The sequence below is a fragment of the Carya illinoinensis genome, chromosome 5 (genome assembly GCF_018687715.1).
Source record: "Carya illinoinensis cultivar Pawnee chromosome 5, C.illinoinensisPawnee_v1, whole genome shotgun sequence".
NCBI classification, from domain to species: domain Eukaryota; kingdom Viridiplantae; phylum Streptophyta; class Magnoliopsida; order Fagales; family Juglandaceae; genus Carya; species Carya illinoinensis.
The window spans coordinates 29,963,976-29,991,958 of NC_056756.1; the positions used below are offsets into that span (position 1 = coordinate 29,963,976).

Genomic DNA, 27,983 nt, shown 5'->3' on the forward strand with positions numbered 1-27,983 from the left:
TAGGTTCGAATATTAAAGACATGGAAATTACTCTACTGTCAATGGAAATAAATATTTACAGATTATCTGAATTTGTGTAATGGGCTTTTCCATGTCCTATGAACATGCATATTGAGCAACATTGTTCTTGATCAGTACAGCGCTTGTATCAAGAAACAGCACAACAAATTCCCTCCAATGCATTGAAGCAAATAAAAGTGGGGGGAATAACACTATACACAACTGAGCAATACTGTTTCGAACCAGTGACAAACCTATATCAAGATTGAAACAGAATAACGAAATCCCATTGACGATGATGATGTACCTGTCTTCAACTCATGCCACGGTATATTGCACCAGGCCGAAGATCGTCCATATTATCGATGTTTCTATAACCATCAAACTCCCTCAGACATGACCAGCCCCGGTGGGACAGAAAACTACGGTAATCATCTTCAGTGTAAAAAATTTTCTCTTCAGTGTGCACTGGTATGTGATCAGACTCGTCATAAAGGCACACTTTTATTGCCAATCCTGCAATTAGGAGTTCAACATTTCTGCTTAGCCCCAACCAAAAAGAAAGGGGAAAAAAGAGAAAAAGAAAATTGCTTAGCAAAAACTTGTACAAAAGGGGGACAAAAAAATTATATCAACTCATCCAAGTTACAATCTACCTCTTAAAAGTCATTACGCTAGGCATATGGCTGTAGTGTACGTACTTGGTTAGAACACAAAGATTTCATATTAGCAAATATAGATCTTCGAAGGGTGGGACAAAGACAGGTTATGATAATTAATTCCAGTTAGAAAAAACTACCACCTTTCAACATTTTTTTTTTTTTCATAATGCACAGATCACTGTACCTTCATCAAGATGAAGCATATAATTCCCCAAAGGCATATCCCGGTCAAGGCTTCGGACTATCTGGTCCTCATCCTCCAACCAAAAGGAGCGTTTAGTTCTTAACCTAAAAGCACATTTAATTGCCTCCTTGATGGCTTCTGCAGTGCCATCAATACCAATTCTTCTAGTGTAATCCCCCCACTTGACTGATATGACCCTTCCACAATATGACTGACTCTCCCCACCTGCCAAAAAAGGAACAGAGAACAACAGCATTAACATGGAGATGTCATTAGTTCTGTATTGTCCGCTTGAAAGAACATGAGAGTGAAGATCCCATGATTCATGGTACTGGCCTTGATCACACTCACTTGGGCATGTCAGGTGGAGGGCACTCACTCATCGATAGACAAAAAGTGATTACAACTTTTTTTTTTATGAGTAAAAGAAAGTGACTACAATTTTTTTTTTTTTTTTTTTTTTTTTTTTTTTTTTTTTTTTTTTTTGTAAAAGAAAGTAATTACATTTTTGTTATGAGTAAAAGAAAGTGATAAAAAAAAAGTCACATTTAACAGCAAAGTTACCATTTCCAGGGGTCTCTCTCCAATTCCATGGAGGAACTCCAGTTGCAGCTGCTGCAACTGCATCAGCAGTGGTAATGGCAAGAGGATGTCCATCATGATCCAAACGTCTCTCAAGATTGAGTGTTGGCCTGCCAGTGGCTGCACACGGAAGAACTTAAACAGGAGGAAATGCGTTTTTCTCTGAGATAAACAGTTAAAAAGATAAAGGAAATGCAAAATATAAAAGTGTCATAACTGGAAAAGGAATAAAATACAAATGAATTTATCAAAGTTAATAAAGAAATTTCCAGTTTTCTCTTCCCTATCTCTTTCTATGATCAGTTAAACTTAGTCGTGGGGTACAAACATTGATAAGGACGCACAGAAACAAGATTGTCCAAACAGAATCTAACACATGAACCAGAGATACAGAGAATTCAGATGACCGCTTTGATTCAAAATTCTTCAGGTCTCAGCTTGTATGATCCACACATGATATACATAGGGAGTTATCAAGACAAGGTGAAACTCTGAAAAATGAGCTAGAGTTCTCGAGCCAGTTTCTTCTCTATGGACCTTCATGGACTGTTTTTTGGATTACTGAAGTGGAATAGACCTAAAAAACATACGCAAAGAGAGGAATAAAATATCTATTCACTCTCAACCTCCATTCCCCTAGTTAGCCTAGTCCATGGGAGGCGCAATTAATAAAAAAAAAATTTTATGATTCTTCTTTGTTTCCTTTAACACTATGTTTATTGTGTAATAGGATGTTCCCGAAAGAGAGAAAAGAACCAAGAGAGATTTCATAAATACATTTCTAAGTATACTCTAATACATGTTATAGCAAAATCGTTCGGTATTTGCAGAGGATAGACAACGGAGACATAAAATACCATGGGTTGGCATTGTACTGCTATATCCACTACAAGATCATGTCTTACTCAATAACAAACTGTGCAAGTCTATGAAAGGCTTCCATAGTGACACCCCCCCAATAAATCATTTCTGCCCAAAGGTGATGTTATGCAAGTTTTCTTGGAATTCTACTCTTTCATGAAGTTCGAGAAAAGCCTTAATGCGACCTTCATCGCACTTATCCCGAAGAAACATGGGGCTACAGCTGTTTGAGGATTTTCGCCCCATAAGTCTTGTGAGCAGAGTATATAAGATTATTTGCAAAGGTTCTTGCTAACCGGCTTAGCTCGATTCTGGAACATATTATTTCCAAGCCACAAAATGCATTTATTCAGGAGAGAGAAATTCTTGACTCAATTCTTATTGCCAACGAATGCGTAGATCATTAGTTGCAAGAAGGTGTGCCCGGTATTCTATGCAAGCTTGACATGAAAAAGGCTTATGACCATGTGAACTATGATTTTCTCTTTTACTTGTTGAGGAGGTGTGGCTTTGGGAATAGGTGGATTTCCTAGATTCGATAGTGTGTCTCTACCGCATGCTTTTCGGTGTTAGTAAATGGTACTCCAGCTGATTTTTTCAACAGCTCACGCGGTTTGAGACAAGGCGACCCTCTGTCTCCGCTTCTCTTTGTTATTGTTATGGAAGCACTTGGGCGGTTGGTGAAGGTAGCTGTTCAAGGAGGGTTAATGTCTGGTTTCTCGATCGCTAACGGCACTAATGGATCTATTTCGCTCTCACACCTCTTATTTGCAGATGACACTCACCTCTTCCAGGAAGTGGATCATGGGCAAATTCAAGTGTTGCATGCAACGCTGTTATGTTTTGAAATAGTGTCAGGGCTTAAGGTGAACTTTGAAAAATCCAAAATGGTGGCGGTAGGTGTGGTGCCTAATATCACTAGCTTGGGTCATCTCCAGGATTGCAAAGTGTCTTCTCTGCCTATGAAATATTTGGGACTTCCGTTGGGGACTTTTAAAGCTCAAGTTATTTGGGACATGGTTATGGAAAAAGTAGAGAAAAGGCTTGCTGGTTGGAAACGATTGTATTTATCGAAAGGGGAGAGACTCACTTTGATTAAGAGTACTTTAACTAATCTTCCCACCTATTTTCTTTCTCTATTTCTATTGCCTGCAGGGGTGGCAAATAGGATTGAAAAATTATATCGAACTTTCTTATGGGGAGGAACGGGGGAGGAAACGAAATTTCACCTTGCTAATTGGAGCAAAGTTTGTTCCCCAATACCTTATGAGGGTTTGGGTGTTTGCAATTTGAGGACTTTCAATAAAGCTTTATGGGAAAATGGTTATGGAGGTATCATTTAGAAGAAGACTCGCTATGGAAGGAGATTATTAATGCTAGATATGGAAGTGCCTAGGGGAGTTGGTGTTCTAATGTAGCAAGGGGGGGATATGGTGTAGGTCTTTGGAAATTTGTTTGGAAGGGATGGCAGAGTTTCGAGGATCAAATCCGGTTTGTGGTGGGTGAGGGGACATGAGTTAGGTTTTGGCATGATGTTTGATGCAGTGATTGCGCTCTTCACAGGGCATTTCCAGCTTTGTATCGTATTGCAACTAACCGCAAGGCTTCAGTGGCAGAGATGCGGGTTTTTTTCCATGGCTCTTCCCAGTGGAATGTTCTCTTCAACAAGGACATTCACGACTGGGAATTGCAAATTGTATCAGAATTTTTCAGGTTACCATATTCCCTGGGGAACACTACGCCGCTGGAGGATACGATATAGTGGAGGGCCAAAGGTAGCAAGAAATTTACAGTTAGAGGATACTACAAGATCTTGACAGCATAAGACCAATTAGAGGATTTGGAGGTCTTGTGTGCCTTCCAATGTAGCTTTCTTTGTATGGACTGCTGCTCTTGGGAAGATTTTGACTACAGACAATCTAAGAAAAAGGGGACTCATCGTGATGGATTGGTGCTATTGGTGTAAAAAGCAGGGAGAATCCATGGATCATCTACTCCTGCATTGTGAAGTGACAAGGACGCTATGGAATGAGATTTTCAAAAGGGTGGATGTTGCCTAGGTGATGCCATTGAGAGTAGTCGATTTATTGGCCTGCTGGAAGGAAATTCAAGGCTATCCTTAAGTGGCAAAATTGTGGAAGATGATCCTATTGTATATCATGTGGTGTACTTGGTTGGAAAGAAATGAACAATGTTTTGAAGATAGGGAACGCACTACGGTGGAATTTCAGAACTTTTTTATGCACACTTTAATGCTTTGGTTTTCAGCCATTGTACTTGATGGAAACAATATTCATGACCTTTTGTCTTTAATTTAGGATGTATTTAGGTGTTCTGCTATATACTTCCTATGTACATGGGCTATGCCTATTTCATTCATATCAATATAATTTACTTCTTACATAAAATAAAAAAAAAATAAAAAATAAAAATGAAGATCTCAGACCACCAACAAACCCACCACCTCCGAATAACCTTGATGAGATTTTAAGGGAGGAAATCACTTAGGAAGACCATGGACAATGGAATGCCCTACTCAATTCCTACTGACGAGGAGATTAGAGAAGTTATCTTTCCAAATGGGAGCAACAAAGGCAGCAGACTTGGATGGCACTGCGGCTTTGTTTTACAAGCCCTACTAGCAAATTGTCAAAAATGACATCACAGCAACAATCAAGAATTTTTTCAGAAGCAGGTTGCCTGTTAAATAAGCTCAACCATACACATTTCATTTTACCAAAAATTCCACCACAGCAAGCCACTACCAACCTAACTGTGCAATGCCATTTATAAGGGTCATACATAATATCCTAGCCAAAACAGTCCTCCATAAGATTATCTCCCCAACACAATTTGCATTCATCCAAGACAATTCCATCTTGGCCAGGAAATATTCCACATAACGAAACACAAAAAAGGGATGGGGCCTAATAGCAGTCAGGGTGAATATGGAAAAAGCCTACGACAGGATAAAATGGAGCTTTATCTTGAAAGTTGTCAAAAACTTTGGCTTCAAAGACACATGTATCAACTGGATCCACCAGTGCATTTCCATGCCCATGTATGCCATCATGCTAAATGGAAGCCTGTTCAGTCTCATCAAGTCTTCTAGATGATTAAGACAGGTGATCCTCTCTCACCTTTTCTTTTAATCATTGGATCAGAAGTTCTTGCAAGTTTTCAAGATTACTACTCAAGAGGAATGGATCAACTGTTTGCACAACATCAAAGTAAGCAAATCTGCTTCAGCCATGTCACATTGAGTAGTAACCTCAATCTGATGAGATCGTATTCGCTCGTGCAACAAAACAAGAGGCTGGAACTATCTTGAACACTTTCCAATCAATTGTCAAAGCAAAAGATATTAATTGTATCAAATCTAGTGTTCATTTCATCAAAACTTTGTCCCTGAAGGCTATCCAGACAATCTTCATAGCAGGTCAAAAAACAAAACTTTGGCTGAGATTGTAGACAAATCCCAAAGCAAGATAGCAGGATGGAAAGCAAGTCATATCCCTTAGTTGCTTTAGCTACTCCCAACCTATGGTATGACCACCTTCCTTCTTCCATAGTATGCAACTTCCTTGATAAAATGTTCAAAACTTTTGGTGGGGGCTCTACGAAAAGAGGTATTTACCTCCAAACCATGGGATATTATGTCTATATAGGGAGGTCGAGAGCCTAGGACTGAGAAGAATGTATGACATCAATAGAGCCCACACTGCTAAACTTGGGTGGTCAGTCTTGAACACTCTAACTGCCTGTGGGTGAAAACTCTAAAGCACAAACATTTAACAGGCAACTCTAGCCATAATCTTCAACAAACCACCAATGCCTTACGGGTTTGTAAGAGTATTCTGAAAATGAATGATATAGTAACATAGGTGATACAGGTTGCATGGCTATCAAGGGCATATAAGTGCTTAGAGGACAAAATGGCTTGGAAAGAATGGCTCAACTCAAGAGTTTGCTCAACTCCTACTCAACATTCAATCGAGCTGGAATCTGGCAGAGAATTCGCTTGAGACCTCGCTCGAGTCTCGGTCAAACAAACATGGCTGAATCACCTCTATTCCGTATTTTAGATAGATTTTTAATTCAATTTGAGTAATAATTAGCATTTGAGATAAATTTTTTTATCGATAAACAAAATTTTATTGATCATACAAATAAGAAAGAGCCCAAGTATACGGGACAATAAGAAAGAGCCCAAGTATACGGGACATATACAAGAGCAACACCTAAGCGTGCTAGTTTAGAGACACAAGGAATTCATGAAAAGTCATGCCATGAAAACCGATTGCAATCTACAATGGAGTAAAATATTGAAAAAGAAATTTCTAAGCTCATCCATTGACTGCTCTCGATCTTCAAAGCTTCTTTCAGTCTTTACCCTTCAAAAACATCAGCTTAAACATATTTGAACCATCTTCCATATTGTTGCAATCTGAGAGTTGCCCAAATGCCTCTCCAAGAAGCTAGGAGGTCAATTACCCTTCTCGGTATCAGGCAAGCTAATCCTATCCAAGCAAAGATTTCATTCCACAATGTCATGGCAATCTCACAGTGAAGTAGTAGATAGTCGATGCACTCTCCGCTCTTTTTGCACATACAACACCAATCCATGACTATGATTCGGCATTTCCTTTAGTAGTCTTTAAGTGGTGAAGGCCTTGGTCTTGGGGTCTCATTCCCTTCAAGGTCCAAGGTTCAACACCTCATGGGTCAATCCTTTGGGGCCACATCCCCTGGTGAAAAGCCAGCGATTTAACCAGTTCCATGTAGGGAAACTTCCGAGGGTGCGGTACACGGGACCGGGGTTTATTCTGCAGGGATGGGTCCAAAGGGCCCTGCCTTGGAGAGGTTCCCCGACATCAAAAAAAAAAAAAAAAAAAGTCTAGTGTGAGGATCTTCGCCAAGGAAGCCGTCCATACAAAAAAACATTGCCTTTAGGAGTGTCTCTGTCTTCCAAATATGCTTCCATGGGAATAGATTGTTCTAGCATTCGTGCGTATCCCTAGTCAAAGTGAATATTGTGCATTGTCATGGTTGGTAGAAAGAGTGGCCTGCGAACTTTCCTTTCTTAGAGGGGCACAAAAAAATATTGTCTTCAACTACTGGGTAAACACTAGATCATAGAACTCTAAAAAAGCGTCAACTTCCCAATCTTATGCATCTCTAAGGAAAGTAACATTCCATTGGGGAGTAACATTGGATAGGATTAAGAGGTTTGCAATTGAGGCTTCTTTCATTCTTGCTATACCATAAAAAAATTTGACAAGAAAATTTTATTGATAGTAAAAGGCATAACCCAAGTACACGGGAAGTATACACAGAATACACCTATACCATAAACTTGTGGATAAATTTCCTTGAGTGTCATATAGCCACACCATACATCATGCCAAAATTTGATTTTGGATCCACTACCCACCTTAAAACAGATATTTCTTGAATTTCAGCCCCACAACTCAAAGATTTTCTAAATTCGCAGCCATTCACCTCTCTTAACATAAACCTTAACTGTAGGGCATTCATGTGGTATTTTGACAATTTTTCTTCAAGTTGTCTAAAGTCTTTACATCAAGAATTAAATCTAGAAATCAAGTAGTCATCTATTAGATTTCTGCAGAGGTTTTGTCATCAAAATCAACGCAAGACCAATATTTCACACCACAACTCGTCAAGATGTACTGGAAAGATCAGGGGAACCAATTCAATGGAATATCATATTCAGTAGGGCGGCACAAGATTGGGAGATGAGCAGTATTGAAGCCTTTTGTATGCTACTAAACCGGATAATTCACAGGATAGTTTATGGTGGATACCTACAGCTAAAGGTACTTTTTCGGTGCACTCTTTTTATAAGTCTCTTTCCTAAGAAACACCTATTCAGTTCCCATGGCGAAAGATATGGAGACATAAGGCGCCACCCAAAGCAGCATTTTTTGTGGACTGCAGCATTGGGTAAGATTCTCACAATTGATAATTTGAGGAAGCGCAGGGTGATCATCACAGATTGGTGTTGCATGTGTAGAAAGGGAGGTGAATCGGTGAACCATCTCTTAATACACTGTGAAGTAGCAAGTAGGCTATGGAATGAGGTACTTGGTGGACTTGGCTTGGGCCATGCCGGAGACGGTGGTCGGGGTATTGGCCAGTTGGAAAAATATGAGAGGAAATCAACAGATAAAAGCAATATAGAAGATGATCCCTATATGCATCATGTGGTGTCTATGGAGAGAGCGCAATGACAGGACGTTCGAGGACAAAGAGAGATCGTTGGAGGAATTGAAAGTTTTTTTCTTTAGAGCTCTTTGTACATGTACCTTAGTAGTTGATTTCAATGGTTTGGGGCTACATGAGTTCCTTATATCCATTGTTCATACCTAGATGTGGTCTCTAATCTTTGTATCAGGCTTTTGCCTTCTTTTGATAATATAATTTATTTTACTTATCAAAAAAAGAAAAAAGAACTCAATACCCAACCACTCTTGGTTTTATTCTATTAGGTAGGAGTCTTTATTCAATCCTACAGGCTATCTTGCTAACTTGTTGTAGAGTTAAGTGATTAGAAGGTGAAATACATAGAATGCGGTTTTCAATTCCTAAAGGAACTTCCAGAGACAAAGATGGGCTGCTTTTAGGGTTTAGGGTTTAGGGTATGTATCACAGGTTGATCCGACATAGACCATTTATGTATCCAGGTCGTGCCAAGTTTAAAAGGGGAGAAACCAGATCTGTACTAAACCACTGGAAGCATTGTTTAGCAAATATCAAAGATCGATGGTTTACAAATGTGATAGCATTATATGATATGTTATGAACATAAATTTTTGCATATACTTTGAACATAAATTTTTGCATATACTTTTTAATGTGATACTTAGCTATATTATATGTACTGGATGTGCTCATGTTATAAACATTTTGAAAATGCTCATTAATGAAAGCTATGCTAAATAATGAATCAAATGAATGAATTATGATGCACGAATGTATGAATGTTTTAAAAATGTTTTAGTTGCATAATTATGTTAAGTGAATCAGTGATACTGGATTAAAAAGCAGGGGCAAACATCAATGTATGAACTGTGGCGGTTTGGTCGTATAATGATGTGCAATGGTATCGAGGCAAAAAGCAATGGCAACCATCAATGTACCGTGGAGGCTTACAACTCTTTTTAATGTATGATATGCCATTTAATTAGTATTCGACTCATTCTGTTTTTATGTTTTTAACGTCTCAAGTAACGATCGCGATGAGTATATAGGCCAAAGTCAATAGAGGAAACAATGACTTAGTGAAACTAACTTAGGCTATTCATTTAGGATTATTATATGACATTATGATTTTTCCTAAATTTGAACGTGCTGAATTCTATTCCTATATTATTTCAAGGTTTCATTAAGTGATCAATAGTGTTTGAAATCTATATTGTTCATAGAACTCTTATTAGCTGGTGCTATGGAAAGTGCCATGTAGCATTCCTAACCTTAATGTTACACAAGTGCTAGATGGGCTGCCTTCAATGATGTCATTGGAGGCATTCCCACACCGAGCATCCCTCACCACATCTTCAATCCAAACTTCCATTTCAATCCTATTTGATCCCATGTCTTGTAATCTTGTAATATGCTTATCTTGTAATAATGTCATTGTCAATCTTGTAATATGTCTATTTTATTGGCAGTAATTCCATCCAACCAGTCAAGATATTTTATGGTAGACTGAAGCTTGAACAACACAGCCATCTAAAGAAGCATGTCCCATGCATGTTCAATTCTTTTTCTATCGCTTTACAACTAAACAGGCAATAAACAAAAAATCCCATTAGAATTACAGATACTACGCTAGTCACAAGCCACACAAGAGAGAGAGAGAGAGTAAATAGGCGAGAAAGAAACATGGAATTCAAATTAGTAGAATATCAATCGAATATTCTTTTTTAGATTAGTACAATGATAATCAAGTATGTACATACCTTCCACAGGTCCAAAAGAAATGCTGGCATCCTCAATCCCTGCATACGCAGAAAATAGTTAAACAGTGTATCGTATAGACCTCAACATCCTAATATAAGTACGCCATATCATACAATCATAAGATGTAATTAGGTAGCTTAGTGCATTACTCATCTCCATCCCAAGATAGGAGTTTGAAACTGGCACATATTTTAATGAAACAAAATACATATAACATCTTCCTATGATGCCCTTAGTTGGGCCAAGAAGGATGACTTTGAATTTGGAAAAATGAAGGCTCAATATAAACGATAATCGAGGAAAATACATGGATAAAAACTTTCAATTTTAGGAAAGAATCTTCCTATAACGCCCTTAGGTGGGACAAGAAGCATAGCTTTAAATTTGAAAAATTGCAGGTTCAGATTTAAGGATAGTGTTGCAAGATAATTGGATAACTACTTTTGTTTTAGTGAGTTGAATATGCAGACAAATAATCCTTGCAACGAAACGTCCTAATTGGAAGCCTAAAACTAAACAAAATCAAGCCAGAAGCCTTTTTGATCCAAGAACAAGTGTCCATGGTAATTAATTGGGTCAATAATATCTGTTTTAATGTATTTGTGGTTTTTTCTAGCTGTAGGCCATAATTGTGAGTCTTAGGTTTCATTTCATTAACAGTCAAGTCATAAAATGTTTGTAAGGGAACAGGTGGGGTTTGGCTCAATCCAATATAGAGTTTTTTTTACTAGATATTTCAAACAGTTCAACTCTAAACTTTTTCCATTCAGTAAGACGGTAACCCACCAAATAAACCCTCAAACAGTCTCAAATTGTCAAATCTTGTTGCACGAGCTGTCTGCTTAGAAAATAGACATCTTTACTTTTTAACCCTGTATCATCCAAGCGCAATCCTTTTATACATACCCTCGAGATGATGTTCTACAATCCTTGCCCTTAAACCCCAACTTTTGACCCTAAAGCGCACCACAAGACACATAAACAGACTCTACATCTGCCCTAAATTCAATGAAGAGGCTGACCTATATAGCCAGATTTTCAGTTATCTGTTTAAGTTTTGAACAAGGTATTAAAGGATCAAAAGAGAATTATGCAATCAAGTCAAATAATCTAGGACAGATAATATGAGAATGTGCCACAGAAAATTGGTCTTGTATGGAATATCTACATGCTGTCATTCTACCAATGCAACTCTACTAGCATTGGTAGAACGACACAGCATTTGAATGAAGAGTAAAAATAGAGGGGTTGAAATTGCAAATCAAAAAATAACTTCTAAGAAGTTTGCACACACCAGAGAATATTATCCAACTTGGATGATATCATCTATCCATTATCTAATATCCATAGATGCATACCCAGTAACCTATATGATCTGTTTATAGGCGATTTCAATGCACAGGAGCATATGATATTTGGAAACAACCAAAATCAGGGAGTATTGTGTGCCAAGATGTATAATCTGGCGACATTCTGGATGTTACTGAAAGAAGCTTCATAACTGTCCATGTATATTTTTGAAACCAAGCAGAGAAATCATCATAAACAAGTAGAAGCAAACTGAAAGACAGGAAAGGTTATTACCACAAAATCCTAGTGTCACATTCATTTCACATCCAGGTTGGCAATTGAAATATAGAATGCTGTAAACCATGTAATGTAATTTGATCCAAAAATAACAAATTTCCTTCAATATTTTTCCTCAAAAGTAACATAGGTAGATGAATTAAAACCTAATGTTTTGGAATCCAATGAGAGGTAAGATTTTCAGAACAATGTAAAGGGACCTGGGTAATCAAGAAATCTCGGAAGATAATGAAAGCTACTATGCATTCCACTTCTTTTGCCCTGCCTATGAAATTGAGATGAAAATATTTTTTAATTAGACTACGTTAATCTAGAAGTCCCCATACACTGGTTGATAAGATATCATGGCTTCTAATTAAAACTAGAAAATGATATTCTCATTATTAAGTGGCCTTTATGGCCCCAAATCCCCTCTCCAGTTGAGTTCCCACATGATGTAGAGTATAAACAGCATATGCAGTCCACACTCAAGGTAGCAAGCAAAAATAGTCTTGATGTGCCTTGCTATTTTATCAGAGTGCAGGAAGCACTGAAATAGGAATTTCAAGTGCCTTCCCCCCCCCCCCCCCAAAAAAAAAAAACCACCCGGTGTTTTAGGGTTAATCTACAAGTCCCCATAAACTGGTTGATAAGATATCGTGGCTTCTATTTAAAACTAGAAAATGATATTCTCATTGTTAAGTGGCTTTTATGGCCCCAAATCCCCTCTCCAGTTGAGTTCCAAAGTGATATAGAGTATAACCAGCATATCATTGCAGTCCACACTCAAGGTGGCAAGCAAAAAGAGTCTTGATGTGCCTCGCTATTTTCTCAGAGTGCTCCAACAAAAAAAAAAACAAAAAACCAACACCACAAAACAAAATAAAAGAACAAAAATACAACAAATAGAAATGAGAATTACAAGCAAGAAGAGATAGTGATGATGATGAATTGATGAAGATGGTTTTCAGTAAAATTAACTATGGCTTGGGATGTTCGAGGCTCCCAATTCCTCCAATGATTTCAGCCAACATACAATTCAGATGCCCCCTACAAACCATCACTTCCCATATATATTCTGGAATACAAACCCCCTTAATTAATTGACAACAACCAAACTAAGGCCATGGGCCATTCCTACACACAACAACTAAGCCCATGGGCCACTAAACGACTTAACAACTCAAATAAAGTAAAAGGGAAACAACTAAGCTGGAGAACCATCAAGCCCGGCCCAAATTAATTGGGTTCGTTACAAATAATGAGATTTACAGTTTGGAAGAGTTAAACAGTGCGCTGAATGCATTAGTGATAGAGTGTGTTTTGGGGTTAGAAGAATAAGAGTCGAAGGATGCATTCTTAGGCCAATACGTTGTCGTTTTATTCTTGTATTCTTTGTAAAGAAAACTGGTATAAAAGCCTGGAGGGAACTCTATGAATGATCATCTCTGAAAGTATTGAACTTGCTTGTACGGGAGGTTGAAGGAAAACCTTTTCCAAGAATTAAAACAAGTGATTCTTGGGTTTTTTTTTTTTTTTCATCTCTTTCTCTCTGTTTTTGCATTAGATTGATTCTGTTCTGGGTGTGTGGTATTTTCTTGCTATTCTTGGTATTTTCTTGCTGTTCTTGGTACTTTATCCCTTACAATTGGTATCAGAGAGGACGATCCTCTCCTAGCAGACGGGACACGTGCAACTTTGAAGGCACAACAAGATGGATCACAGAAGCAACAAGAGGCTGTACAACGGCAGTTGGATGATCATCATCATGCCATTCACAGCATTACTAACAGGTTAGATAAGCTTTCTGATATGTTGAAATCTTTGGTTGAAAGTCAACAAGTTTTACCTCCTGAGGGGAATTTGTATGAGGGTAGAAGTAGTAGTCATTCTTTTTAATTGTTGCATTTTATCAGGTTATCTCTTCTACCATATTCTTCGTTTCTTTCAGACTTAAAGTGGGATTGCTACCGTATTCAGACATCTTTGTTTTGACTCCAGAAAATGGCCTTCTTCTTTATGTAAGCTATATGCATCTGCCAATGTTTCATGCTTAGAATACAGTCAGTTATCCTTTATAGTTAGGGTGGTTGACGACATCTCTCACGGTGGCGTTTTTCCTGGTACGTGATGTATCTGTGTAAGGAGTTAGTTATAGGGTCAAAATGTTTCACTCTTGCCAAGGAGGGAGACGGTGGTGATTACAGAAAAAACTTGGAGAATGGTGGCAAAGGTTGTCCTGGGACCTTCAGCAGTGCAGTGGCTGGTTAAGGCAATGGAGACGTGCTCAAAGGAAGAAAAGAAGGATTTTTACACCACAATAAGGGAAGGTAATAGTAGTTTTATTGGTCAACGGTGTGCAAATATGAGAGGCCGATACTTGGCGGTGGTGGAATATGGAGGTGGAGGGAGGAGAAATTTCATCTTCATACCTGAGGAAGTGGGAGATGGGTGGAGGAAGATGGGGAAGGCACTGAGGGACCTTTCCGATGAGATGAAAAATGCATACAAGGGGAATAGCCTAAAGAGGTCAAGGGCCAAGGCACAACCACTAGCTCTTTCGTATAGGGAGGCGTTGATGGTGGAAAAGTCACATGGACCTAGAGTACAACAGGGTGCGGCTATGGGACTGGTCTCTGACAATGAGGCGTGCCATGTACAGTGGAAGGATGGGAGTAGCAGAGTTGGTGGCGTGGATGACAGGGAGACGATCACACTTTTATGGGAAGCTAAGTCCCAGCTAGAAGATCTACAGCTAAAGGTAGACTTCTTGATACGGAAGGAAATGAGGCGGGAAGGGGGAGGGCCTGGAATGGGCTTGGAGAGTATGGGCTTGGAGAGGGGAGCCATCTCGGCCCAGAGTCAGGATGGCCTCATAAGAATTAGGCCTGCTGCAAACGGCCTTACCCGTAGAACAAAGGAACTGGCCTCATTCCATGGGCCGGCTGCATCTCGGGTAAGGAACTGGACCCGAAAGTCACAATCCGACCCATCAACGTCGGACCCGAAGAAACCAGCACTGAACCAGACTCGGGTTGAGCCTCCGATGGCTCAGAAAACGCCGGCAACACTGAGTATGGCACAGAAAACACCGGCGATGGCGGTAGACCAAATCTTGCCGTTGCGTAGGGGGGAAATGGCCGAGATTCAGCCTCCGATGGCAATTTTCCCTGATTTATACACACAGAACCCACAGATTTTAAACATGGAGATGATTTCTTCACAAATGGAGGCTCATGGCACTGAGTATGAGCATTTAGACTTGTTTTTGGAAGGAGGGGCTGTAAGGGACCAGGAGGCCGTGGTCGAGATAGAAGAAAATGGGCTCCAGGGACCAGGAACACTTTGGGTTTGTTCACAAAACCTGCCGACTACCCATTTGGGTCCTGAATCAAATGGTGAAGGTACTTTTACTGTGGTTCCTGAATCTCAAGAAGCTATTCAACTTTCGGAGGGGGTGGAGATTGTGGATACGGTGGTGGAATGGGAAGGTATTAACCAGTTTGAGGGGCATGGTGATGGGAACCCGTTCCCTTTACATTGTTTGTTACCAAAGGAATGTGAGATATCAAATTGGGTATTCAATAAAGTAAAGGATATCCAACATATAGTGGGTTTGAAGTGTGTGGGCTATGAAGAACAGTTTCTAGCTCTTCTCACGGCCATTGAGGTGGGTCATTCGGATTCTAAGAATAAGGGATCAAAGAAACGAAGAGAGCTTAAGAGGCTGGACTGGTCATTGAATGAGGGTAGTTCAAGCCGGGAGAGAGCTAAAGGGAAGGGTACGTTTGTCTCTTTATGAAGCCAAAAATTGTGTCTTGGAATGTTAGGGGGTTGAATGTTTTTAATAAGCGATCTCGCATAAAAAATTTACTTAGAGATTGGAGGGCTGATATTGTGTGTCTTCAAGAAACTAAATTGAGACTGGTGACTAGAAAAATAGTGAGAAGTGTGTGGCATTGCTCGTATGTAGATTGGGTATATCTGGCTTCTAATGGGGCGTCAGGAGGTATTCTTGTGATGTGGGACAAAAGGGTGGTAGAGAAGATGGAGGAGTTCATAGGGGATTACACGGTTGCCGTCTCTTTTAGGATGGTGGAGGATAATTTTTTGTGGGCTTTTGCAGACATTTATGGACCAAATAACGACAACGCCAGACAGTTTCTATGGGAAGAACTTGCTGGTGTACACAGCTGGTGGGACCTCCCTTGGTGCATAGGAGGGGACTTTAACATCACAATGTTCCCTAGTGAAAGATCTGGTGACAGTCGTATACGCCAAGCCATGACAGATTTCTCCGACTGTATTTTCAATCTGAACTTGGTGGATCTCCCACTCATTGGTGGTCCGTTTACTTGGTCAAATAGCCAGACGTGGTTACGGCTGGACAGATTCTTGATATCGCCGGAGTGGGAATGTCATTATCCAAAAGTATGTCAGAGGAGATTGCCACGTCTTTGTTCAGATCATTTTCCAATTTTACTGGATGGTGGAGGCATTCGAAGTGGGCGCAGTTATTTCAAATTTGAAAATATGTGGCTGAAAAGCGAGGGTTTTGTGGACAAAGTAAGGCAGTGGTGGTCTTCTTACCAGTTTATTGGTACCCCTTCTTATATACTTGCAGGTAAACTAAAGGCACTAAAGGAGGACTTAAAGATTTGGAATATTCAAACTTTTGGAGACGTAGGGGAGCAAAAGAAAAACAGGATGGAAGAGTTACAGGTGATAGAAATGATCAATGAAAATAGACCTCTTACCACAGAGGAAATAGTAAGAAAGGCAGAAATGACTTTAGAGCTGGAAAAGGTAGTATCACTTGAAGAGATCTCTTGGCAGCAGAAGTCAAGAGCTTTGTGGCTGAAAGAAGGGGACCGAAGCACAAAATTCTTCCATAGAGTGGCAAATTCGCATAGGAGAAGTAATACTATTGAGTTGCTGAAAATCAATGGTAGTGAGTGTAGGGAGGCTCCTATGATCCGGGATCATGTGCGGAATTTTTTTGAACAGCTTTTCACGGAAAGAGAGGGATGGAGACCCAACTTGGATGGACTTGTTTTTGATTCGATTGATACATAGACTGCGGTACGTTTGGAAAGAGCTTTCGAGGAAGATGAGGTATATGAAGTGGTCAAAAGAATGGGGAAAGATAAAGCACCAGGACCAGATGGTTTTTCGATGGGGTTTTTTCAAACTTGTTGGGAGGTAGTAAAAGTGGACTTATTGAATGTCTTTCAGGAACTGTTCTTGCATGGGAAATTTAAGAAAAGCCTGAATACGACTTTTATTGCATTAATCCCGAAGAAGACCGAGGTTCTGGAAGTGAAGGATTTTAGGCCGATTAGCCTTATTCATGGGGTATATAAAATTATCTCAAAGGTGCTTGCAAATAGGTTGGGGGAGGTCATGGGAAAGATAATATCGAAGCCACAAAATGCCTTTGTTAGGGGTCGTCAAATTCTGGATTCAGTTTTAATAGCTAATGAATGTTTGGATACTAGATTAAAGTCTGGGATTGAAGAGATTATCTGTAAGCTAGACATGGAAAAGGCATATGATCACGTAAATTGGGAATTCCTTATTTATTTACTGAGGAGATGTGGCTTTGGGAAAAAATGGTGTAAGTGGATTAGATGGTGCATTTCAAAGGCAAGTTTTTCAGTTCTGATTAATGGCAACCCAGAAGATTTTTTCAATAGCTCTCGAGGGTTAAGACAAGGGGATCCCTTGTCACCACTTCTCTTTGTGATCATCATGGAGGCTCTGAGTAGGATGTTGATGGCACTAGTGAACAACAGGCTGTTGGCTGGTTTCTCAGTGGGTGATTTGAATGGGGGCCTTAGTTCGATATCTCACTTACTTTTTGCCGATGACACACTAATTTCTTGTGAGGCTGAACAAGAACAACTGAGGACATTGAAGGCTCTTTTTTTATGTTTTGAAGCAGTATCAGGGTTGAGAGTGAACTTTGATAAATCAGAATTAGTTCCAGTTGGGAATGTTAGTAATACTTGACAATTGGCGAGCACACTGGGGTGTAAGGTCGCTGCTTTGCCTATGATTTATCTGGGATTACCGTTGGGAGCTGCTTCACGAGCCGTATCTATCTGGGACACAGTCATCGAGAAAATAGAGCGAAGATTGGCTGGATGGAAGAGATTGTACTTGTCGAAAGGAGGTCGTGTGACTCTGATTAAGAGTACTCTTTCTAACTTACCTACTTATTTTTTGTCCTTATTCCCTATTCCAGCTTCTGTGGCGGCCCGGATCGAAAAATTGTACCGTGATTTCCTGTGGAGGGGGATGGGGGATGAATTCAAGTATCACCTAATCAGCTGGGATAAGGTATGCAGACCAATTTCTTCAGGGGGGGTTGGGGATAAAGAACTTGAGAACTTTTAATCGGGCACTTCTTGGTAAGTGGCTATGGAGATACAATATAGAACCGGAAGCTTTATGTAAAGTAGTAGTCGACAGCAAATATGGCAGCTTATGGGGGGGCTGGTGCACTAGAGAGGGGAATGGGTCTTGTGGTGTGGGGATTTGGAAGCATATACGAAGAGGGTGGGGCGTGTTTGCCAACCATACTAAACTTTTGGTAGGTGAGAGCACACGAATAAAATTTTGGAGGGACATCTGGTGTGGAGAGGAGGCACTGAAGGATTCTTTTCCATCTATTTTCCGTGTGGCTTGTTATCAAGAAGCTTCGGTGGCGGATCTCTTGGTTCGGTCAGGGGACCAAATACTTTGGAATGTCACTTTTAGTAGAGCTGCACATGACTGGGAAGAAGATAGCTTTGCGGCTTTTTTCAGCCTAGTGTACTCTATGAAGCTGAATGGTTTGAATGAAGATAAGCTGTGGTGGAAACCTGCGGGTAAGGATACTTTCTCGGTTCGCTCTTACTATAAGTCCCTTACAATTAATACAAACTCTCATTTCCATGGAGAAACTTGTGGAGGAATAAGGCGCCTCCCAAAACGCTTTTTTTCATTTGGACAGCAGCTCTGGGTAAGATCTTGACTACGGATAATTTACAAAAGCGTCGGGTAATTATTACTGATTGGTGTTGTATGTGTAAGAAAGCTGGTGAGTCAGTGAATCATCTCTTGCTACACTGTGAGACAACTCGAGCCTTGTGGTACGAGGTATTTAGTCGTATTGGGTTAAACTGGGTGATGCCGAATTCAGTGGTTCAAGTATTGGCCAATTGGGCGATGCCAGACGGCGATTCACAAATCAAATCTATGTGGAAAATGGTCCCTACCTGCATTATGTGGTGTATTTGGCAAGAGCACAACGCACGAACTTTTGAAGATAAGGAGCGGACAACAGAGGAGCTTCGTTCCTTATTTTTCAGTACTTTATTTTTGTGGACCTTAGCTATAGATTTTTATGGTTTGAATGTACATGATTTCCTTGCGTCTACTATAGGGACCTAAATAGGTTCTTATCTCTTGTATACCATCTTGTGTACTGGGGCTATGCCTATTATTATTAATACTACCGTTTACTTATCAAAAAAAAAAGTAGTAGTCATTTTTTTGATGACGAGGTATCCGAGAACTTTCACTGCTCTAGATAAGACTCTGGTTCTCGACTAATCCCAGAGTTAAAAGACGTCTCTGCGAGCAAATTTGTCACCTTCACCGCGGTTCCTTGTTCCCAAGGACCAGAGATCAGCCAGGAGCAACCCACCTGTAGGGTTTCCTTTCAATGCGTTCCTCACCCAAACTGGGGTCTCTGGGGAGCCTTTTAACCTCCTGCTCATGAGGAGAAGTAGTAATCATGAGGAACAGTTTGTCAAAGCCACCCAGTATTTCGAGTTTCATCAGACTCCTTTTTTTAAACAAGTCCGCTTTGCAATGGTCCATCTGTTGTTAAGCCATCAACAACATCCAATAAAAGTCCTCCACATAAGCAAGTCCAAATAAAAGCCATAAGTATCAATAAACTAGATGATTTATCTCTTTGTTAAATTATTTCTCCGCTGATTTATTTTGATCATTGAGCCTCTCTCTCTCTACTCTTCTCCAAATCCATTGAAAACCTACCTTATCTCTCTCTTCCCTTTCCAATTCCCAAAGCTCCTTTCTTGCTTGCTAGCTACCTGCTCGGGTCCTCCTTTTAATTAATTTCTATCAAGAAGATTAATTAATCACACCTACTTCCATCATCAACCTCCCATCACAAGTATGGGCAAGATCGACGCCCTCCGTCGATTACTCCCTTCTTGTTTCTTCCCCACCACACAAACCAACACTGCCACGGCCTTTTTGGAAACCATTCCTGAGGGAATAAAAGGGTATATCTGGCTGACATCTTTCCAACCCAAATGATCATACAACAAAAGCCCAAAAAGAAGAAGACATTAATACCTGATACAGACTTTGTTTTCTGTTCCAGAGGATCCCAAAGATTAAAATGTCTTATTTCTTTTTCCTTCTCTGTTGACTTGCCCAGGTTTTTTTATCTCTTTGTTAATTTACTAACATTCAATGGGGGGAAAACATAATTTGCCTCTGGAACCAAATTTGCCTCTTTGTTAATTTGCCTCTTCTCCCAGATTCACAAGGCACAAAAATATTTTGCACAAAAATACCAGAGAGGAATTACGTTGGCGCCGTCTAGTCTAGGAGAGGGGTGGGTGGAGGGGGGGATGGGTTTCATGCAAGAGGATGGGTAAGGGGGGAGAGGGGTGGGTTCCGTGGGATTTCATGTAGTCTACAGGTACATGGGAATTAAAATGGGGAGTTTATTTGTCAACCTCCTATTGGAGGGCTGTTATTTGGGGATTATTAGACAGATTGATCTGAAGATACTCTCTTTTTTTATAGTTAAAATTTCATCAGACTCCTCTAAATCAAAGGATCTTGATGTCAGCATATCACATGCAAGGTAAGGCCTTGGTATGGTACCAAGATGCTATAGACTAGAGTTTTTTATGGGTGGGAAACATTTATAAAAGCCTTGCAAGTCAAATTTGGCCCCACAGTCTATGATGACCCTATGGAGGCTTTAACACGCCTCAAGCAGACTGCTTCTGTGACTAGTTATAAGGCTCAGTTTGAGTCTTTGTCTAATAGACTTAAAAGGGTTGCCTAAAAGGCATAAGTTGAGTTGCTTTTTAAGTGGGTTGAAGGATGAGATTTGGTTGCCTATCCAAATGCTCAATCCTATTAACCTTAATGCTACCTTTGGATTGGCAAAAATCCAATAGGAGTATTTGATAGCGACCACATCATGGAGAAGTGGTGGAATCATTTCTGATAGATTGCAATCTGAGACAGTTTGGGACAAGAATAGAAACCAGAAGAAGTGGTGCCAATTAAGAAAGTTTTTTCAGCCTAAATGGATGAGAAAAGTAGGAAAGGGTTATACTACCACTGTGATGAAAAGTGGAATCCAACACACGTGTATAAAAAGCCAAAAGTTTATTTGCTGCAAGGGGAAGAGAGTGTAGCTGAAGACTCAGTGATGAAGGAAGATAGTGAGGAGGTCAGTGCTTTGGGGAAAAAACAGTGATTGATGATGACACTGAAATTTCGATTCATGCTCTTTCTGGTGGCCTCAACAACAATTCTTTTTTTTTTTTTTTTGATAAGCAATAATCTTTATTGAATATGAAGAAACTAGGCAACAAGTACACAGGGAGTATACAAAGTGAGACACCTAGTTACATTCTAGTGGACTATAAAGAAAATTGGAGGGGGTTGAGTTGAGGGAAATGGAGACTAGTGGGGTTGAGGGAGATATGGATAGCCCTATCATGCTACGTACCCTATCCCCAAAACCGGTGTTCAGATTTTCTTCGGATTGGGTGCTAAAAGAAGTCACAAAACTGCATGAATGTGTGGGGATTTCGTGTCCTGGGTTCAAAGATCAGTTTAAGGCTCTTTTAAGTGCAATAGATGAAGGGAGAACTACAGTGCTAAAATCAGCTGTGAAACAAGACCAGGAGTTGAAACACCTCAAGAGTTCTATTAATTATGATAACAAAGAAAGCAGTGTGGGGAGGGAGAGGGTGAAGGGAAGGGGGCCAGCGTCTTTTATTAATGCCTAAAATCCTTTCGTGGAATGTAAGGGGGATTAATGATGTGAATAAGCGCCTTCACATTAGATCCCTTCTCCGTATTTGGAAGGTGGACATTGCTTGCATTCAAGAGACCAAGTTGTGTAGTATTGACAGGCACATAATTCGCAGTTTGTGGGGTTGCTCCTTTGTGGGGTGGTGTTACTTAGCTTCATCAGGGGTTTCGGGAGGTGTGTTGGTATTGTGGGATAAGCGAGTGGTGGAGATGGTGGAAGAATGTACCGGGATGTTCTCTTTGGCAGTATCTTTTAAGAATATTGAGGATGGGATGACGTGGGCTCTAGCTAACCTATATGGGCCCAATGCGGATAGAGAGCGAAATTTGTTGTGGGACGAATTGGCGGGTTTACACTGTTTGGGACTTACCTTGGGTCTTTTGCGGAGACTTTAATGTAGTTAGGTTTCCTAGTGAAAGGGAGGGGGCATCCATGTCAACGGGCGCAATGGAAGCTTTTTCAGAGTTGATATTTGATTTGAACCTTGTGGACTTGCCGCTGCAAGGGGGGGCATATACTTGGTCCAATAGCCGAGGGGGGTCCCGACTGGATAGATTTCTAGTCTCTTCTTCATGGGAAACACGTTTCCCAGATCTATGCCAGAAAAGGGTATGTTTTGATCATTTCCCAATTTTGCTTGATTGTGGTGGCATTCATGGGGTTAGGCGCTCCTTCAAATTTGAGAATATGTGGTTGGAAGTTGAAGGATTTGTGGAGAAGGTACTGAATTGGTGGGATGGTTACTCTTTTGATGGTACCCCTAGCTTTATTGTGGCGAGTAAACTTAAAGCTCTCAAGTTAGATGTAAAAAAATGGAATGTAGAAGTTTTCAGACATACAGAAGTACAAAAAAAGTCCTATGGGAAGAGCTGCACGCTTTGGAGGAAGGGGATGTTAATGAGGCTTCTTTGTCAAGGAAGAATGCGGTTGTGACCGAAATTGAGAAGGTATTGCTGCTGGAAGAGATATCTTGGAGGCAGAAGTCTAGGGCGCTTTGGTTGAAGGAGGGGGACAAGTGCACCAAGTTTTTTCACAAGGTGGCCAATTCACACAGGCGCAATAACGCTATTGAAGTCCTCCATTTTGGCTCACAGGTGTTGCTTTCTATTGAAGAAATTCAAGATCACACAGTGCAGTATTATGAGGAACTCCTTGCTGAAAAAGTAAAGTGGCGCCCCAAACTTGATGGTTTAAGTTTTGGACAGTTGGATTCCAAGGTAGCAGGATGGTTGGAGAGGCCGTTTGAGGAAGAGGAAGTGCATCTTGTGGTGAAAGGTATGTGTAAAGACAAAGCCCCGGGCCCAGATGGTTTCTCCATGGCTTTCTTTCAAGAATGTTGGGATATAGTGAAGGAGGAAGTAATGAAAATTTTTCATGATTTTCATACTACTCACAAGTTTGAAAAGTCACTAAATGTTACCTTCATTGCTCTCGTTCCAAAGATAGTGGGTGCCAATGACTTGAAAGATTTTCGGCCTATCAGTTTGGTAGGTGGGATTTATAAAATCGTCTCTAAGGTGCTAGCAAAGTGCATGAGCATAGTGATGGATAGTATCATATCCAAATTCCTCATTCCAAGCTAAGATTTTTCAGCACATACACAACAGCCCCCAGGCTAGACATGTGGGATACAAGAAAACTTGCAGAGGGCCAAGTCAGATTTTTTATGGGAAGCAATGCGCAATAGCATCAAAAGGCTTTTGAGAGAATGTGTAGTTTGCCAAGCCAATAAAAATGAAACCATTTATCAAGCAAACTTATTACAGCCTTTACCAATCCCTCATTCTCCTTGGTTAGACATATCTATGGATTTTATTTAGGGATTGCCATTGGCAGATAGCTTTAGTGTTATTTCTTCTGTGGTGGATAGACTCACCAAGTTTGCTCACTTTCTACCATTGGCTCATCCCTATACAGCAAGCAAGATAGCTCAGGTGCTTTTCAATGGGGTTTTTAAACAGCATGGCATGCCAAAGTCAATTGTGTCAGATAGGGATCCAATTTTCACAAGTTCCTTTTAGAAGGAATTATTCAAGCTGCAAGGGACCTCATTGAATTTTAGTTCTACTTATCATCCACAGTCAAATGGTCAAATTGAGGTGTTGAATAAATGTGTGGAAGGGTATTTGAGGTGCTATACTAGTGACCCGCCAAGGGAATGGAACCTTTGGATTCCCATGGCAAAGCAGTGTTATAACACCACCTATCATTCCTCCATTGGAACGTCTCCTTTTGAAGCTCTCTATGGTTATTTACCTCCAAAATTGCTCTATTATGTCCCTGGCACAACTACTAATGCAACTGTTGATCAGCAGTTGAAGTTCAGAGAACAGTTGTTAGTGATGTTGAAAGATAACTTGCAAAAGTCCCAGCAAAAGATGAAGTTCTTTGCTAATAAGATAAGAACTAAAAGATCATTTCAAATTGGAGATTGAGTATTCTTAAGACTTTAGCCATATAGACAGAAATCAATAGCCATGCGCCACAACTTGAAATTATCCCCAAGATTTTATGGGCCATTCCAGGTGGTTGCCAAGGTGGCGTCAATGGCCTATAAACTCAATATGCTAGCATCTTCAAAAATTCACCAGTTTTCCATGTCTCATGTTTGAAGAGGAAATTGGGTCAAGATATAAGTCCACTTCCTGCATTGCCTCCATTTGATGCACGAGGACAGGTTCAAACTGAGCCTGAGAAGATCTTAGAAAGAAGAATGAAAAAGCTGGGGAATCAAGCAGCTACTGAAGTTTTGGTGAAGTGGCTGGGTGCACCTATTGAGGACAGTTCATGGGAGTTGTTATGGGACCTACGTAAGTTGTACCCACATCTGGTGCACAAGATCCTTTGATTTCCAACTAAGTTTTTCTAAGGGGCCTTGAGGACAAGGTCCTTAAAGTGGGGGATATTGTAAGCAGCATAGTAGTGGTTTGGAGGAGTGAAGGGATGTACGAAACGGTGCGCTTCATTAAGTTGAATAATGAGATTAACAGTTTGGAAGAGTTAAACGGTGCACTGAAGGCATTAGTGATTTGGTGTGTTTTGGGGTTAGGAGAATAAGAGTCCAAGGACGCATTCTTAGGCCAAAACGTTGTTGTTTTATTCTTGCATTCTTTGTAAAGAAAACTGGAATAAAAGCCTAGAGGGAACTCTGTGAATGAACATCTCTGAAAGTATTGAACTTGACTGTATGGAAGGTTGAATGTTACTAAAAAAACCTTGTCCAAGAATTAATACAAGTGATTCTTGGGTTTCTTTTTCATCTCTTTCTCTCTATTTTTGAATTAGATTGATTCTGTTCTGGGTGTGTGGTATTTTCTTGCTATTCTTGCTATTTTCTTGCTGTTCTAGGTACTCTATCCCTTACACTATTTTATATCGAAGTAATGCAGCACATAAGCACCAGAATAGCCATAAATGCATCAATCATATCATATACAGCTGAAATAGCAATGAAACCTACATCCAGAAACAGCAATTTGAACGAAATTTCTTTACAACAACGAATTATTAGTTCATACCCACAAAGACTTCTTCGTAAAGAAAGATTGAAACAGAGCTGAAGTCTATACCTTTATCCGAGAATTGCATATAAGTATCAACTTTAGGCGGCGTGGGGCTCTTGTACTGCGCATTCTTACTCCTCTCTCTTAAAATCTCCTCAATTTCCTTGTAATACGACATCTTGGCCGACCCACTCCCCCTATCTTGATGCTTAGCCTTCTTAAATTCCTTCAGCAAGTTCCTCCACTTATCGGTGCACATTGTCGGGGAACGATCGAAACCCTTTTCCCTCATCTTCGAGGAAATCTGCTCCCACAAATGCTTGTTAGACTTGGAGGTGTTAAACAACCCGTCCATCTCTCGGCGAAGAGCGATTAGGCTACGGGTCTCGTCCTGGACCCAGGTCTCGGCGCGCTTCTTGGGGGCCTTGACCTCGACCTCATGGTCCTCGTCGCCGCCGCTGCTATCGCCAAGGATCATCTGCTGGTGGTGCGGGTGAGGGTGGTGATGAGGTGGCAGGTCGCCATTGGAGACGACCTCGATCATCATGTCGCGGGTGCTTTCCTCCTTGTAGAAATCGATGGGACGGGGCTTCTCGGACAGATACATGGTGGTCGGTGTTTGTGTCTTCGTCTGTGAGAGAGAGAGAGAAGTGGCTTGCGTCTAGAAAGAGATGGGGATTTTGATGGGTGGAAGTTGGAGTGAGAGTAAACTCATTTGTGGGGACTGAGAGCTGCTTGGAAACTTTTGATTGCTTTCTTCGGTATTTGGTTTCCCTTTATGCGGACGTAACAGTAACTTTGAAGGAGTGTGTAATTTCTGTCTGTGTCGTGAAAAACACAGGCAGGCAAGAGAGAGAGAGAGAGAGCGTGAAGTTCAAGCTTTGTGTATAACTAGCGAGAAGATGGATTGAACTTGAAACAGATTTTTTTCTTTAAAATATTCGTAGTTTACTTTTGTATATTTTTTTTTATAAGTAATATGATATTTCTTCGTAAAAGGGTAGCCATAGCCTAAATATATTAGAGGTATACAAAAGCATATACTTTTTTAAGTAGTAACAATTACAAGGAAATTATGAAAACTAAGTTTATTTAAATCCAATGCAATAGTCCACAAAAACAAAGTCTTCTAAAAGAAACTCATAAACTCTTCCAAGAAACGTTCATTATCTTCAAAAAGTTTCTCATTACGTTCACTTCAAATACATCAAAAAATACAAATAAGGGTCATTTTCCAAACAGCTGGAATATGTGATGTCCCAATGATATCTCTCCAGCATGCCAGAAGATCAACCACCCCGCCTGACATCACCCACGTTAATTCCATCTTACTAAAAAAATAGTTCCATATGTTTCTAGCAAACTCATAGTGTAAAAGTAAATGATCCACCATTTTCCCACTCTTTTGAAACAAACAACACCAGTCTGTTATAAGAAAGCCCCTTCTCCTCAGATTATCATTAGTCAGTATCTTGATTAAGGTTGCTATCCACACAAAAAAGGCGGCCTTTGTAGGTGTTTTAGTCCTCCACATGTTCTTCCAAGGGAAAGAATGTCATTGTTGCCCAGCAATAAAATCATAAAATGAGCGTACCGTGAATTTTCCTTTCTTAGAGGGTCTCCAAATTATCACATCTTCAGCTCTGGCAGCAACAAAAATATTATATAGCAAGTTAAAAAAAATCCACCAGCATGTTCAATTCTCAGTCATGTACCTCCCGATTTAGGCTAATATTCCACTCTTGTGAACCTTGTATAGTTACCCTCAAATCAGCCACTATGGCATCTGGATCCCTTGCAATACTGTAAATAGCGGGATAAGCCTCCCGCAACGATGTATCACCCACCCAATTATCCTTCCAAAAGCGTATCCTTCTTCCATCTCCCAAGCTCAATCGAGTATTACTAGCAAAAGAATCTAATCCTTTCCGTATGAACTTCCACAACCCCACTCCATAGGACCCCCTTCCCTCTTTTGAACACCAACCCCCCGTTTCACAACCATATTTCAAGTCTATCACCCTTTTCCATAGAGCTTCCCTTTCATTGTTATAACGCCATAGCCATTTACCTAGTAAAGACCTATTAAGAATCCTCACATTCCTAACCCCCAGTCCGTCATCTCTCATGGGATTGCACACTTTATCCCATTCCACTAAAATGAAACTTAAACTCCTCTCCTATTTCACTCCATAAAAAGTCACATTGAAGTTTTTCCATTCTACATGCAATGCTAGTAGGAAGAGGGAACAAAGATAAATAGTATGTGGAAAGATTTGAAAGAGTGCTCTTAATAAAAGTGAGCCGCCCCTCTTTGGATAAATATAACATTTTCCAATTGGCCAACCTACGCTCAAATTTTTTCAAAACTCCATCCCAAATGGACTTAGCTTTGAAAGAAGCCCCCAATGGGAGCCCAAGATACTTCATCGACAAGGAAGAGACCACGCATCCCAATGTGTTAGCCAATCTACTTATGTTACTTACATCCCCTACTACGACCATTTCTTTCTTATCAAGATTAATCTTTAATCCTGAAATAGCTTCAAAACAAA

The 27,983-nt window shown here is 40.2% G+C and overlaps 1 protein-coding gene across 3 annotated transcripts; it reads right to left on the bottom strand.

The window, feature by feature from the left end:
* Nucleotides 1–26,333, bottom strand: LOC122309943 (trihelix transcription factor GT-1-like). 3 transcript variants are annotated; one of them, XM_043123754.1, is made up of 5 exons: nt 25,495–26,331; nt 10,275–10,313; nt 1,411–1,563; nt 847–1,071; nt 1–516 (listed from the first exon to the last, which is right to left on the bottom strand). In XM_043123754.1, exons 1-5 carry the CDS (start codon nt 26,033–26,035, stop codon nt 314–316), a joined length of 1,161 nt encoding a protein of 386 aa, XP_042979688.1. In that variant the 5' UTR covers nt 26,036–26,331; the 3' UTR covers nt 1–313. The 3 variants fall into 3 exon arrangements, with proteins under 3 accessions (XP_042979688.1, XP_042979689.1, XP_042979691.1); XM_043123755.1 differs by having other exon boundaries at nt 1,411–1,548; nt 25,495–26,330; XM_043123757.1 differs by having other exon boundaries at nt 396–539; nt 25,495–26,333.
* Nucleotides 26,334–27,983: the final 1,650 nt, after the last annotated feature.